Source organism: Phasianus colchicus, chromosome 1 (genome assembly GCF_987193195.1).
Source record: "Phasianus colchicus chromosome 1, bPhaCol1.hap1.1, whole genome shotgun sequence".
NCBI classification, from domain to species: Eukaryota; Metazoa; Chordata; class Aves; order Galliformes; family Phasianidae; genus Phasianus; species Phasianus colchicus.
The window spans coordinates 45,781,403-45,797,687 of NC_143436.1; the positions used below are offsets into that span (position 1 = coordinate 45,781,403).

The 16,285-nt window shown below is 46.6% G+C and overlaps 1 protein-coding gene across 1 annotated transcript in view; it reads left to right on the forward strand.

Annotated features, from left to right (window-relative positions):
* Positions 1 to 3,078: 3,078 nt before the first annotated feature.
* The window catches only part of PLXNC1 (plexin C1), a 69,351-nt gene continuing 56,144 nt past the window's right edge, over positions 3,079 to 16,285 (forward strand). Inside the window, exons 1-2 of the mRNA XM_031600454.2 lie at positions 3,079 to 4,039; positions 13,272 to 13,394. Of these exons, the coding sequence (XP_031456314.2) occupies positions 3,092 to 4,039; positions 13,272 to 13,394 (1,071 nt within the window). The 5' untranslated portion in view covers positions 3,079 to 3,091. The remainder of the gene's footprint in view (positions 4,040 to 13,271; positions 13,395 to 16,285) is intronic.

The following is a 16,285-nucleotide window of genomic DNA, read 5'->3' on the forward strand; positions in this document are numbered from 1 at the left end:
AATATCAAAGTTAAGTGAAATAAATTAAACATAAAATATCACATTTCATTTATTGACTAATATTTTGTCAGGTCCTCTGCAGAGTCATCCGTTCTGAGAAGCTTAGCATGTGGATGAGAAGGAGGGGGGAGGTAGGCAGCTGAGCCACAGTGGGAGAAGCAATCAGAAGTTAATTCAGGATGTGTTCTGCTAATATTGATGAAGATTTAAAAGAGAGCTCATTAAACGTGGATCCAAGCCCTGGTGTGATTCGCGTTCTAACTTCAGATCTCACGTGCCCCACTGAAATCAATAAAGCTTGCTTCAGAAAGCCAAGCTTTTTTTAGGAATTTTGTGCTCCCCCAGCTTTTTTAGGAATTTTGGTTGGGGTGCAATGTGTGGCAGCATGCAGACACCCCAGTTTGCCATGTCTGTTGTGCCTGAAAAATAAAACAGAGTCAACAGGAGTATTGAATTACCAAATATGGGACTGGTGACCAAGACAGCACAATGCAATGTCTTTCCTTCTTCTGCTTAGTTTTTATAAGAGTATCTCAAAATGATTGCACCATTTTCCGGACTTCTGTATTAATAGTGCATGTTAGCAGCATTACAAAATACACCCGCAGCCTTGCTTTCTATTTCCATGACATCAGTAGAAAACTCAGCTCTGCTGGTATCCTGCTGGCTGCCTCTGGAAGAATGGATAGAGGACAAAAGCTCCTGTTTACTTTGGGGCTTGGAAAAAAATCGAGCAGACTTTGCTGCTTCAAGAATTGGATATATGGGTAATACTCCATGAACTGATTCCCAGTGCACAGCTGCTTCAGCGGCTCCCTGAAGTGCACACAGTATTCAGTGATGTAAGATAAGGACCTGGTCCTAGATACTACTTCCTTGGGAAGAGAGAGGGGACAGAAATAGAACTGTGCTGCAGGCAGGGGTGAGTCTGATTTATCTGGGGGTAGGTGGTGCCTCCTGCCCTGCCTTGGGAGCTCCTGTACCCCACACAGCTGGGCTGCTTCCTTATGCGTGTACCCAGATGCAATCTGTCTCTCCTGGGTCCTTTCCTGGGTCCTAGAATAAGAACATTTGGAAGCAGAACGTTGCCGTGTGAGCAGTTGGAGGAGCCTACAGCCTTAGGAGCTATCACTGTTGTTGTATAAGACCAGAGCAAGTCTGGCATCATTCACTTCACCAAATCAATCACTCATTGACATACACATGACATATTCTAAACAAAAACCCAAAGAAACAGGTCAACTGGTCAGTACTGAACCAAGCTCTGCAAATGCAGAAGTCTGTGTTTTTATGATGGGAGGGCTGTCCACAGAAGAAGTCACAGCAAGATGTGCTCTGTGGCCAGTACCAGGGATGTCTTGCAGGAAAAAAGCTGGTTGGCTTTCCCCACAGCCTGAGTAAGATGTGGATCACTGGGAGCTTTGCATCTACACTTAAAGATCAACTAGAAGTCACGGTGGAAGTCAAGGAGCTGCAGGCAGTGTTTGTTGGTAGTGCATCTTTGCATCTGGTGAGAATAAAGACCTGTGCAAGGATTCTCTTTCACATTTCCTGCTACACTGGGCAGATTTTGTAGTCACTGTATGTGAGATAAGCAGATGAGTTGTGCAGGGTTTTGAATGTCATGGTGTCCTAGACCCTGATGGGTGCAAGATGGTACAATATTTTTGCTGACCAGAGCAACAGCACTTCTTGCACAATAACTGCTGCTGAGTGAAGCAATGGAGAAAGATAATACAAATTCGCTGACAAATTGTACTTACTTCTTGGAAATACTCTGCTCAACCCATATACAGAGACCACTTTTGTTCTAGCTTTTACCATTCCACTTAGTCCGGCCGTAAAGCCACTTTACAGTAAAAGCAGTGCAAATGGAGGGTCGGTGTTTGAGAAACTGGCGTCAGTTTTGAACATTATGTTCACTTCCTAGTAAGAGCAGCCATGGGCCCTGTGCCATCCTCACCCAGACTTACCAGAGACACCTGATGGAGAACACTAAAATGCAGCTTTGCTACCTTTCACAATCCCACTTTTCGTTTAAAAGTCAGCAAAACGATCACATTAGCTGAGCACGCAGCCCACAGGTCTCTCAGTCCATCCCAGAAATGAGAGAGCAGAGGCAGAAGGACACTGGGTCGGAACTGGATAGATCTTTCGGGTCCCTTCCAACCGGTGCCGTTCCACGGTGCCACTTTCCGATCGGCCATGCCCCCGGCGCCCGGTCCTCACCCCGCGGGCTGAAAGCCACCCGCCTCGAGGCAGCAGGGCCGAGCAAAGCAAGGCACACAAGGCAGGCTCTTTGTTCCACCTCAGTCGGGACCGAGAGGTTGTAAACAGAGCTCTGACATCTTGTTCCCAGCGGCAGCGGCCGGCTGGCTTACTGGCGCTGCTCTAACGCACAGCGTCGTAACGGGCGGCGGGGTCCCGCGGGGCAGCCCGCAGGGAGGGCGCTGCGAGAGGCGCCCCTCCGCCGGTTCCCATCTCCCACGGACGCTGACAGCCCAGCGGCTGCACCCCACGCCCATCCCGCGCTATTCCTCGGTGTGAGCGCCGGCAGCCGAGGCGGCGGCGCGGCACGGCACGCCTTCCACCCGGCGCGCTGCCGGGGCTCGCCGCGCCCCCGGGACGCCCGGGCTGCGGCCGCTCGGCACCCGCGGCCGGACACCTCCGCAGGGGCCGCACCCGCGGCCGGCGCCCGTTTGAGGCGAGGCAGCGGCGGCGAGGCCCGGCGCCACGCCTCGCCCCCTCCGCGGCCCCGTCCCGGCCCCCCGCAGCCCGGCGGCGGGGCCGAACTCCCGCCCCTCGTCCGCGCCGAGGCGAGGCGGGCCGGGCGGGGGAGCGGCGGCGCGCGGCGGCGAGGTGCCTGAGCAGCCCTCCCGGAGGAGCCCGGCCCACCTCTCCTCCCGCACAGGCACCCCCTCCTCCCCGCCCCGAACGAGGAACTGCCCGCCCGCGCGCAGCCCGGCCGCGGCGGAGGAGGGAGCGGCGGCAGAGGCGGCGGCGCCCGGCCCCTGGGCGCAGCATGGCGCAGCGGCGCCCGCCGCCCGCCGCCACCTAAGGCGCCCCGCGGCGCCGAGCGGAGCCCGCGCCCATGGCGGCGCCGCCCGCGCTCAGCTGGGCGCTGCCCCTCCTGGCGGCGCTGGCGGGCGTCGGCGGCCACCGCTCCTTCGAGCTGCCGGGGGCCCCCATCGACAACATCGAGGTGAGCGGCCGCTTCGTGCTGGTGGCGGGCGGAGGATGCCTCTACGAGGTGCGGTCCGACCTTTCGCGGTCTCGCCGCGTGGTGCCGCCGGGCGGGCCGGGCTGCGGGGAGCCCTCGGGCGTGCGGAGCAAGCTGCTGCTGCTGACCCACACCGAGGCCGGCGACGACGGCGAGCTGCTGGCCGGCTGGACGCAGGGGCAGGGCAGCTGCGAGGTGTGGCGGCTGCCGGACTACCGCCTGGTCCTCAACCGCACCGAGGTGGTCAGCTGCCTGCCCCGCGGCTCCACGGCCGGCGTGGTCTTCCAGCAGGCGGACGACTGGTACCTGGCGGTGGCGGCCACCTACTCCAATGGCAGGCGAGGGCCCCTCGCGGGCTGCGAGCCGTCGGAGTCGAGCGAAACGGCGGCGATTACCGTGCGCCCCATAAAGACCCTGGAGCCTCGCGGAGAGTGGGACATCATCAAATACAACATGGAGCCTTTGCATTTCGTGGACGCGCTGTGGTGGGGCGGTCGCCTCTTCTTTCCCTACTACCGGCTGAAGGCCAAACTGGAAAAGGACCCAGAGCTGCCGAGCATGGTGGTCATGCATCAGCCGCATCGCTCAGAGCACAGCTTTGACCTGCAAGGCCAAGTGTATCTGGACTGTGGTTGCAGGAGCCTCCTCATCTCCTCCAGCCTCATCCGCCAGGAAGAACGGGGCTGGTGGGTGGGCGTCTTCCACCACAACCACGGTGACAGGGCCTGGGACTCCACCGCCGTCTGCGTCTTCAGGATGGAAGAGTTGCAGGACCCAACCTGTGTGTACATCACACACTTCTACACGGGGACCAACTGCGTAAGTCTGAGCATCGTTTCACTAACTTTTCATCCCACGTGCCATTGCTCTTGTGGTACTGTGTGCATGATTCACAGAGTGTCCCTGGCAGACAGACCCAGAGGCACACGGAGTTCAGGGGAGCTGCAGAGCTGGGCCAGGCTCTGAGCATCAGCATGTGCTCCATCAGCCCTATGGGGTTCCTCGGGAGGTGATCCCTTAATGGATCCTGGAGTGTGCTTCCCAGCTATGTCTTGGGAAAGACATGTCTGAGGGAGCACCCGAGGGTATCCTGGGTCACACCCCAGTCTTGGGTTTTTCACTCCATGCGCCCTTTTCTGCCAAGGATCATCCATCCTTCATTGTATTTTCCACAGAGCATCTCCTACCTCATTCTGTGCATTCACATCTCATGTCATTGCAGCTACATCAGGAATGAAAAAAAAGCCCATCAAGCTGACTCCTGTGCACTGGGCTGTGTGCGTTGCGCTGCCCGCTGCTCACGAGTTATTTATGGTTGCGTGTTCAGCGGTGGGTGTTCTTCAGCCCTGCTGCGACTGGCCGTGTTCAGGAGGGCTCACAGCCCCCAGCCGTGGTGCAGCAGGCAGTGATAGCCATAGATCTTTGTTGTTGCAGTGGTTACATTTTCACAGGCAACTGTATCCCTTGGAGATCCCCTGGTCACCCACTTCTGCAACACTGTTTCTGGTGGAGAGGGAGGTAAGGCCACCCGCTTCACTACAGCTTCTGCAGCTGGTCAAGAAATGAGGGAAAAAGGAAATTCAGAACTCTAAAAATGTAATTTGGGACAAACAGGTGCTATTGCAAGGCCCATGCATGCTTTCAAGTCACCCTCAGAAATCTTTTCAGAGTTGTGGTAAAAAGAACAATGCTGAAAAGACATGACCTATTGCAGCTTGCCCTGGGTCCATGGGGTCTGCAGCTTAACCCCTGACTCCTTGCTCTCTTATGGCAGGAGTTTGCTGAAAACTCCTTGAAGTGTTTTACCATCTCTCCTTGGTGACGGAATCTAGCCCACAGCAGAGCAGAGTGCTGAGATTCTCCCAGATGAAAACTACCTGAGGGTACATGTGATTCAGTCTGCTCATTTCCCTGCTGAATTGCAAAACCATGGCCAGGGTTAGAGGATGCAGTCATGAACAAGAACCACATATGTGGATGAAATAACTGTGCTGAAGCACATAGTGAAACTGTCACTACAGTGCCAGAGCCAGATTGTTTGTATCCAGTGCCGGTGCGAAACTTACTGCACGGTGATGGTGCTCTCACAAGGCAAACCTGCTGAATGAATGTGAACTCCTCCTCCTAAAATATCTGCCTGCTAGTTGCATTTGTAACTGTATTCTTTATTTCTAATTACTTACGGGATTTCTTCCCAAGGGTCTTTCTGAGCCTACAAAAGCAGAAAGAGAAACTTTCCTGGACTGCAGATACTTGATAAACACTTCTTCAAGCCCCACAGTAGGAATTCTGGAAGAGTCTCTGGGAGTTCACAGAGTAAGGTGATGCATGTCAGGTGAGGCCGGTGTCCTTCTGACCTGCATACCTCTCTCCTTTGCATCCAAGTGGCTAAACACCAAAAATGAGCAACCCACATCTTGAAGGATTCATGGAATCATAGAACGGCCTGGGTTGAAAAGGACCAATAGTTCTATCAAATATCTATCAAACTATCAAATAGTTTCAACCCCCCTGCTATGTGCAGAGTCGCCAACCACCAGACCAGGCTGCCCAGAGCAACATCCAGCCTGGCCTTGAATGCCTCCAGGGTTGGGGCATCCACAACCTCCTTGGGCAACCTGTTCCAGTGTGTCACCACCCTCTGTGTGAAAAACTTCCTCCTAATATCTAACCTAAACCTCCCCTGTCTCAGTTTAAGACCATTCCCCCTTGTCCTATCACTATCCACCCTCATAAGCAGCCATCCCCCCTCCTATTTATACGCTCCTTTCAAGTCTTGGAAGGCCACAATGAGGTCTCCTCGGAGCCTTCTCTTCTCCAAGCTAAACAAGCCCAGTTCCCTCAGCCTTTCCTCATAGTAGAGGTGCTCCAGCCCTCTGATCATCTTAGTGGCCCTCCTCTGGACACGTTCCAAGAGGATTGATTCAGATCAGACTCCTGTTACTCCAAGGTTACTATTCCAAAAGGTCTGTCTTCCTCCTGGGAATGTAGGTTATAATTGGGCACCATGCTGAGGAATCTCAACATTAAAAATGATTGAAGTGGTTATTTGCTTAACACTATGTCCCTGACTCCAGCAAGATCATTAATTGTGGTGTTTTTGCACAACAGTGAATACAGTTTACCACTGATGGGAAGATGGTATTTTAATACTTTGTGAGTTAGCAGGACATCAGAGTGTTGTGTAATACTATGACCTGTAACATTACATGACTAATTATATTCCCTACTTAAGCTAATGATATGTGCTCTTAGTTTATAAACACAGAAATAAAAGCATCTAGTTCAGCTTTAATATGTTTTTTATAGTACAGAAGGTTAGGTGAGGCTGATGCAGAGTAATTTTGGAGATGACAGGCCCATATGCTGCTTCTTCTGGGTTGTTTTAGCCCAGATCCTTCTACCGTCTCTCACCAAATCATGAGTCCCTACAAAGCGGAACATACCCTTCTCTGACTCAGAAGCATGCATTGCTCAGAGCTGGCAGGCAGGCAGTGTACAGCACGGTATACAGAAACGTGTGTGCCACAGCTGGCAGGGGTTCTGGCCAAAAAGAGGTGCCTTGTAGCACAGAGTGCCAAGAGCACGTTTTAGAGAGTGCGTAGAAATAGCAGCAAGCACCAGTGCTTCCTTGTGCCTTAAGTTCAGTCTTTTACAGACAGTGTTTATACTGATCAGATGAACGTGTTGTGATGTTATAATTGCCTGGAATGCAAGACTTGCATGGTGTTTGTGACTGGGGGACCTTGTTCAACACAAGCCTTGAAAATGTCATGTCTGTAGGGTGCTGCATATCTTCATCATCTTTGCCAGGTGCACTTGAGTTGTAGAGGTGAGACAAGATGTGATAAGGTATGTGTGCATGAACATGTCCTGACAGTTTGTGAAGGAACTGCAAATACCATTTATTCACTGCAGAAATTAGGTTTATGGTAAGAATATATGCTAAGGATTAGTGGCAGTTCGATTTCCTTCTGATTCTGTTATATTCTTCACATTTCTGTAACTATTCTGATTACTTTTAGGCACGACATTTTACTTGCCACACAGCTGCTTGTGTTTGCACTGTATTGGCACTGTGACTCAGTAGTACACTCAGGGCTTACCTGAGGTATCTGTGCTCCTGGATTCCTTGCTCTGTGGTGTCTGTGCTTGTGAATTTCCTGCCCTGCTATTGCTGCATGTTCCACCTTGAGCTTGTTCCTATAAGGTACCGAGCTTTCTGGCCTTAGACCAGTAAAGCACTTAAGGGCATATTTAACATTAGGCATATAAGTACCTCCGTCATCTTCAGGGCAGATGCCCATGCATTTAAAGTTAAGTGTGAACTGGAGTACTTCACTGGATTGGAGCCAAATTGCCTGCCATCCTGTAGGATCTCATTGTAGGTGTGTAATCTCTTTGGTCTCGCATCAGTACTTAGGCCAGTGCTGACATTTGCAGTAAGGTTTAATGCAGGATTTAAGTCTGTCATTCAGAATGAGTAATTTTTAAAATCCTTGCTTACTAGCTTTATCAAAAAGTACGTGACTGCTGAAAACCCTTTGGAATCTCTGCTCATAAGAAGCAGCTAAATTTGCTTTCATTTCATACACAAAGCATTTTGTCATAGTTGGCAATATTTATTCTGGAGGTATACAATACTGTACTCCAGAGACATGATCCATAACCAGCAAGAGACAACAGAACTTGTGACACTTTGAAAACCTGTTACAGTTCTGGAACTAGTTTGTTTTCCTCTGATCCATACATCTCTTCATTTTGTGTATATCTCCTTACACACACTGTTGAGCTGTATGTGCTAATGGACTTAATCACACAAACTATATGTATGTAAGCACATCGTCTTCAGGATTTCTGTAGATACTAAATCTGAATTAGCCAAATCTTTTTCTCGGTTTCTTTTTAGAAATTTGACTGAGCACTGACAAACTTTTTCGGTGATTACAATTATAAATTAGAAGATTCTTAGCCAGGACATATGAAGCATGCTGGAATCTGTCACAAATTTCTTCCAGTAGCTTGTGAGCTTTTAGAATGCCATTCCTTCTGTTCTGTGGCTGACCAGGAGCTACTGGAATAGAGATCCCAGGGTCTAGTGGAACACAGATAAGCAGATGCTTTGGAAAAGTGTTCAAATGAGAGAACGACGACAGAAGAGAGTTGTAGGAAATTACCTACCCACAATGAGAAATCTGGAAATTAGGTTTGCGGTTGAAAAATTTGCATGGGAAATAAAAGGCTTTACGATATTTGAGGGAGAAAATCCTAAAAAAAAGGCAAAGTGGCTGTGATAGCTACTAAATGACAGCTCTGTTGAATTCTCGCCTGCTCTTTGGTACAAGTAGATACATAACGGCCTGTTCACTGATTTTTTGTGTTATTCAGTGGGTGATAAACATGTGAATTGATATATGCTACGTAATGTATCAAGCTTAGGGACAAATATTAGCTGGTGGAAGCTTGACTGAAATCAGGTTTTGAAGTCAACGGTTGCATCAGTTTAATCATGGCCATTAATTTGCAGAAATTACATTTGAATTTGTGCAGTAACTCACTCCAAAATAATTAATAATCTTTCATATAAGGAGAGATTTACAGACTTCTAAATATCATTTGATATCTAAATTGATCCTGCAATTAATTTTCCAGTAGTCGTCTCCCATGTATTTCACCTGATGTTTGACAGACTTCTCGAATTAACATTTCTAGAGTTAATATTTCTGTCCAATTACAGTGAATTTTCAATTTTAGTGTCCATATTTGGTGTTGGAAATAAGTCACATGAGACCTGTGAGTTCTCACAATATCTGTAAGAAGTAGAGTTGCTTTTACTCATCTGGCTTCCCCTGGTCCCCAGGTGTTCTTAATGGAAACTTTTGAGAGCCTGGGGACTCGAGCAGAGGATTTGCTTCCTTAGGACCACAGAGTCATTCAGGTTGAAAGGAGCATCAGAGAAGGTCTCCATTCAGCCTCCTGCATGCAGCAGGGTGACCTCTGAGGTCAGACAGAGTTGCTCTGGGCTTTGTTCTATTGGATCTCAAAACCTTCATGGATGGAAACTGCACAACCTCTCTGAACAACCTCTTCTGCTTAATATCATTTTAATTTTTTTAAAGTGTCATGTCCACTTGAAACATCCCCTTTTTCATTCTGTGAACAGAATAGAAGCCCTTCTTGTTGCCCATTATGTCTCTTGCCATTTTCAACACAAGGTGAACATTGACTTTGCTAGCTAGCCCATCTCCTGTTATGTCTACTTGTTTTCCTGAGTTTTGTGCTTGGAGCAGGTTGTCCTGAAAGCCCTGCCCTTCAAAGCTGCCTCTTGGGGGTTCCCACTGACCACTTCCCTGAATTAGCTGAAGCCTGGAAGTGCAGCATCTGTACACCGTTGTTCTTTCCTCACTGCCCTCAAGATTCTGAACTCAGTGATTTCATAGTTATTACAGAGGAGACTGCCATTGATTATCACATCTCCAGTCAGTTCTTTCTTGTTCATGAGTAGCAAATTCAAGACAGCATAGCATCACCTTTCACTGATCCTGTAGAACTGATAAGACCTGGACTCCTCCCTCCTCCAGAGCTCTGTAGTCCTCATTTTCTCTAGGCAGTATCTTAGATGTCCACGTGGGTGTGCAACACTGGATGGTAGCCCAAGGGATGGAACATCATTGCTAGGCTCTCTGCAAGAAACCTAAGAAAAGAAATCTGTTTTAGCAGCATGACTGTTTAACAGATGTGTGCCTTCATCTCTCACAGAAGGGAATCTCCAGCCACTGTCACCCACCACTTCCTCTTGCTCTTTCTGTTACTGTTCATTTCAAACCCAGTTGCTTTGCAAGCCTTCCTTAATAGAGCTTGATCTCCCTCCTCATTGGTTGTTAGGGCACTTTACTGATCCTGTAAATTCAGATCTGGGGACAGAGGAGGAGCATTTCTTCTGTTGCAAGAAGCTTCTAGCATCCTATGTCTCAGAAGCCTCAATCAGGCTTTTCCTCAGGTCTAGCCTCCGAGTGTCCCTCCTGTCTTGCATTGTGAAGGTCAGGATTTTGTGTCTACAGGGTCTCTGTTTAGACCTTCATTTCCTATTGTCCTCCCTGATGTTCTGCAGTCTGCTCACCTGGGATGGTTTGTTCTCCTAGCATTGCTACGCAGTATACAAATTAAAAAAAACTGATAGATATCAAATTTTGGAACAGATCAACTCCTCATTCCTTAACCATAACGAAGGTTCACAGCGTGCACCAATATATATGTTTGTTACCCACTGATGTCATAAAAATTGATGTAAGAGATTGAAGGGCGGTCCCAGAATGAGGTTCCAGATTTCTCCCATTGGGAAAGACATTTATGTGTTGCTGCAGTGTTGACTGTTGCTATACAGAGTTCACAAGTTTTGTGTCCTTTTGTATAGTTGCTTCCATTTGTTCACTCCGAATTCTCAAACCCTTATTTTTTACTTATTGGCCAACTGCAATATGTTGAGAGCTGATTGAGTGCTGCCCTTCCCTTCGAGGTGTGAGAATCAAGAAGAAATCGAGACAGAAAGACAAGTGTGAATATGGTTGCTGCAGCTGGAATCATATGGAGAGAAATCTGAAAATGAGATGCAAAATATGAAATGAACAAAAATAACTTTAATGCCAATAACCAAACAGCATAGAAAGCTTGATTGTAAAGACAAAATGTAAATTTATTCAGGAAATCTGTAGGCTTACCTATGGCTGTGAAGATTCTGGGAAACATTAGATTAAAATAGAAGAGCACAACTGAAGAATTTAAAATTAAAAAAAAAAAAACTTTCTATAGCAGTATTTGTTGTCTTTTCGCTTGCATTTCTTGTTTCTGTATGAGCCTGGAAGTGTTACAGGATAGATGATTGTGGATGAATGGCTCTTCAAGTATAAAAGAAGTTCAGACCGTAAATGTGTTTTAGGGCTGGGTTTAGCTGTGAAAGAGAAAAGCTTTGGAAGGCCCTACAGTGCTGTAACCCCATTAGTTACACTGGAAGAAGTAAAAAGGCTTGTTAAAAAAATAAATGCATGTGGAAAAGGGCTGACAGAAGGGTGAAAGCAGCAGCTGCACCCTGGAGGGAATGGGCAGAAATGGAGAAATAGGTTGCAAAAGAGAGAAGACAATTTTTGTTGTGTTTGCCCACCATCTAAATTCCTCCTCTTCTTATCTATATTAGCTCAATGTCGCGTTGACCCTCCCTCTAGCAAGCGGAGTGAGGGGAGGAGGCTTCCACACTTGTCAGTACTGGTTCCTCAGTCAGATGAGGAGGATGCACTGATATGACACTAGTTATTTTACTTGTATGTGGGTCAAAATAAAATCTGGCAGCAAAGCTTTTCAGAGACTGGGCGAGTCCTCCCCTCTTCTGTGATCCTGTTGTACAGACTCTGCAGGAAACCTGGGGTGGTTTGTCTTCTTAACACTGCTATACAGAGCACTGAGAGAAAGAATCCTAATTCTCTTGGTAATCAAAGGCTGGAACACTTCATCTCCTCACTCCTTGGTCTGAACGAGAGCTCATTGTGTGTACCAGTGTTGGAGTTTGTTACCCTCTGATGCATGCAATCACTTTTCCCTCCCCATATATAAAAGAGACCTCTGTGATACTGGAATCTTATGCCAAAGTGGGTTTTACTGAAATTCTGTGCCAGTACATGGCAGTTCCTATGTTTTCTTTCTGCTGCATGAAAAAAAAGAAGAAGAAAAAAGATCTTTAAATATGAAAGTTAATCAAGTCTTCTTTTACTCCAAATGGCTGTTCTTGCAAGCTAATTAAAATAATTCAGATGACTGAAAAAGATTTTAATTGACTTAGGATTGCAGTTCAGAAAAAATGTATTTATATGTGGAAAGGCTATTGGGGTTAAGCCAGCATTCAAGCATGCAGGAGAGTTGGATTCAGCTGTTACCATGTTATAGATTTGTTTCTTTTTTGTTGTTGAAAAAAAAGTCTTTTGTTGACTTCCTAAGTTTGAGAAATGCCTTCACCTTTCTGCAAAATATGGATTTTAATAGTCCATTCTTACACTTTGTCAAGTGCAATAATGCAAAATAGGTTCTTGCACTCAGGGTGTTCTTGTAGGTTTAGGAACCTGTCCTTGAGGCTGAGATTCTGGGCATTTTACACTGACCTATGGGGCTTATTCTCAGAGGTCTGGTTCTGCCTGAGCTCTTCCCCCAGCCTCTCACACAGAAGGAGCTTCCTTTACACACTTGGCTTTCTGCAGTGAAGGTAGTAGATCAGGGTTGTTTCATATGGTTTTTTTTTTTGTTGTTTCACAAGATGTAGGGATTTCCTACACAATGTTTTCTTTCATGAGCTTCTTACATGCAGTTGTCTCTTAACTTTATCCAGCTTGGTCAGAGAATTATAGGCAACATTTGATTTTGAAGTTTGTGCAAGTACATTTATGTCCTCCCTGACATGAACTTTATGCTGCTTTGTATCATTTTTATATTTATGTAGTATGCAAGTCTCAACTTCCTTTTAGTGTAAAGCAGGAAACCATACCAGGGGAGGATGAAGCTCTGCATTTTCTGGCAAGAGAAAAGAATCTGAGTGTTTGAAATACATCCTTTCTCCAGAACATTTGCATATCTTTTCATGTGGTTGCTGAGTGTATCTGTAGCCCTTATGATAGGTGCTGTCAGGTGATGGGAAAAAATGATTGCATTGAGAAGTATTGGCAGTCCAGAATAGTTTCAGAGCATTATATCCCAAAGAAGAGAAATTATGTTGAAAATTAGTATGCAGCTTTTAGACCAAGTCTGTGTCCCACTGAGATCAGTGGTTTAGCTGCAGTAGATGTATTCTCTATTGTGGATGTGACCAATTGCCCTGTATATAAAAAAGGAGTTTCATGTGCCATTTCCAATGATCTGTTGCTCTGAAGTACTGCCAGAATAAAAATGTTACCCAAACTATTTTCAAAAGATGAGTTTTCTGAGAATCTTTCCAGGGATTCTTCATTTTATAAACATTTTGTAATACAAGTGAATAACTTTGTAATGGTTTTCTCTCATATCTGATTTTCAGAAGGTACAATCAATCAAGAAATCACCCACCTTGATTCATTCTGGATTAGTGGCTGTTTATGGCACAGTTGTTTTAAATCAGATCGTTCTCTTTCTGGGAACAGATGATGGACAGTTACTGAAGGTAAGTAGAGCATGGGAATTCCTCCCTTCTGCATCGCCTACTACTGTGTTCAAATAAGTATGTGTTTCCTATGGTTTAGGTACTGCATTATGAGCAGATATGCCACCAGGAATCTCTATTACTTTTTTGTTTGTTTATGAAGTAATTGCTGCATTGCTCCTTGAAGAACAAGATAACTTTCAAAAGCAATTATGTATCCCGCTTAAAGAGCAGGGAAACATTTCATTAATCTGCTAATGCCCTCGGTAATCAATTTATGGATTGTGGAGTTCTCAGTTAATCTGTCTTTTGTTTATTTCCCTGTTTTGATTTTCTGTTAAGTGAGGTAAAAAGCATGTCTGCCTCCTCCAGTCACTCCAGTCCAAGTTCACTCCTGTCTGACTGCTGGGGCCCAGCCCAATGCCTGGGGACCCAAGGGTCTCTGCCCAGACTGGGATGTGGCTGCTGCCTTCCCCTTTTCTGTTCCAACCATCAGCAAATCTGAATGCGTGTCCCAGAGAGACACAGACACTCCCAGAGACAGGACACTGACATGACCAGTAATGGGAAGCATAGAGACGTGGAGTAACTCGAGTTGGAAGGGACCCATAAGGATCATCAAGTCCAAATCCTGGCTTCACACAGGACCACCCAAAAGTTAGATAATTTGTCTGAAAGTGTTTTCCAGATGTTTCTTGAATTCTGGCAAGCTTGGTGCCATGGCCACTGCACTGGGGAGTCTGTTCTAGTGCCCACTGCCCTCTGGTGAATAACCTGTTCCTAACCCCCAGCTGCCCTCCCCTGACACAGCTTCATGCCGTTCCCTCGAGCCCTGTCACTGTCACACAGAGCAGAGCTCAGCGCTGCCCCTCCGCTCCCTGTGAGGAGCTGCAGCCGCCATCAGGCCTCCCCTCAGCTCCTCTGTGCTGGGCTGAGCACACCTCTCTGCCTCCACTACTCTTCATAAGTCTTCACCTCCAGACCCTTCATCATCTTTGTAACCCTGTGTTGGACACTCCACTCTCTAATAGTTTTATGGCCCTTTTCTCCCGTGGTGCCCAAAACTGCATACAGTACTCAAGGTGAGGCCACACCAGCAGAGAGCAGAATGGGAAGTCCCTTGCCCAGCTAGCAACGCCATGCTTGATGTACCCAGGGTATGGTTTGCCTTTCTGGCTGCCCAGGCACACGATTCACATAAAATGCTAATAACACGGAGCCAAGACTCCATATCATTTCGGGGAGAGACAAGTTCACTGGTGCAAGAAGGCACACAGAAGACTCTAGGTTCACAAGCATATGTGTAATCATGGGTCCTTCACATACTGGTACAGTCCCTGTGTCTGCCCAGCACCCATGCCTGGAGCCCAGGCCCTGGAACTGCTTCTTGGTTTGCCTGCTTGCTTGCTAGTCCAGCTTGAAGTTCATAGGTCCCTCAAGGACCTGTCCTACACCCCTGTCTGGATCACAGGCCCTCAACTTCACAGGTTGCCTATTTGTCAACTTATTTGTTGCCTATTTGGTTCAGCTTGAAGTTTTCAGGTTTATACACACACATCCCAAGCACACCAGGCCTGGGAATCCATGCATACTCACCCTGCCTTGGCAGGCAGCACCAAGCACATGGGCTGTGACCCACAGCCCCCATTCAACTGTTGCACCCACCTCATCACACCAGTCCCCCCCAGCAGCTGGTTTGGGAACACACATGCTCCTGCCCCATGACATACATGTAAGAGTGTAAATATGCAGAGAGGTGTTAAGGAAACATTTAATGAGAAAATGTGAGAAGATATGGTGGGTTGCAGTGATCAGGCACAGGGCCTGGCCAGACAAGTGTATTGATGGTCCCAGTTTTACCTATGACATGCCTCTTTCTTCCCCTTTCTACTCTTTCCTACCTATTCCCCTCTTTATCCCTCTTGCTGTGCACAGCCCCATGGGTTTGTAAAGCTTTTTGGTTTCTGCACTTTCCCAGGGCCCCCTGGTTTACATTCCATGAGTATACACATTCTATAGCCCCTGACAGGAAGGTTTGTGTCTTGTGGTTGTCTCTGAGCTTAGAAGTCCTCCATGAAATAACCCAGCTGAATGATAATAATGGAAAGGTCCTTTAAGTATCATGTACCTTTAATGGAGCAGACGCTCTCTTTCTAAATGCCTTAACATTGGAAATACTCAATATTGGTGGATTTGAGGAGCACTGGAAGGCATCACATTTATTGTTTGTTAGCCTGTGTCATGTGAATAGCTGTCCATTAGAAAGTTCAAGGCCCATTTTGCCTTGGTTTCTGAATAATTAACCTAGCTAGTTTAAATCAGTCACACAGAAATGAAAGTCATCTTATCTCACTCTCAAACTTCTTAACCATTCAGCAAAACATCTTTTATGCTTTAATTTCATCTTAGTTTTGCTAAAATGTGCATTTCCTGTCTATGTTGCAAAGGATGGCTCTTTTATGGTGGTTTTTGTTGTTGTTGTTGTTGTTTTTTTCTCAGGCATTTGAAAAGGAGTATAATAGCTTAAAAAGCTTTTGTCCATTTGATAAAGCCGTGCTTTTGATATTGAAAAATAAAATTAAAGTCTTTCAAGTCTCCTTAGCAAAGTGAAGATAGTGAACACAACCCTATTTAGTCATGTTTATGGAAAAAAAAAAACCTTGTATTTGTGTTAGTATGCTTATTAACTTGCAAATGAAAGTTTCTGTGATCTCTGATTCTCTTGAATTTGGTGAGCAGGGTGATAGAAAACTACAGCTGGGCAAGATATGATGGAACACAACCTTATATGTATACCCAGAAAAGTCACAAAGAAACTTCTGTCAAATTACTAGCTTAGAACCACATTTACATTTTGGGTTCCTCAATGTTCATTTTTTTCAGAAGAATACTACTCTTCTCCACTCATAGAA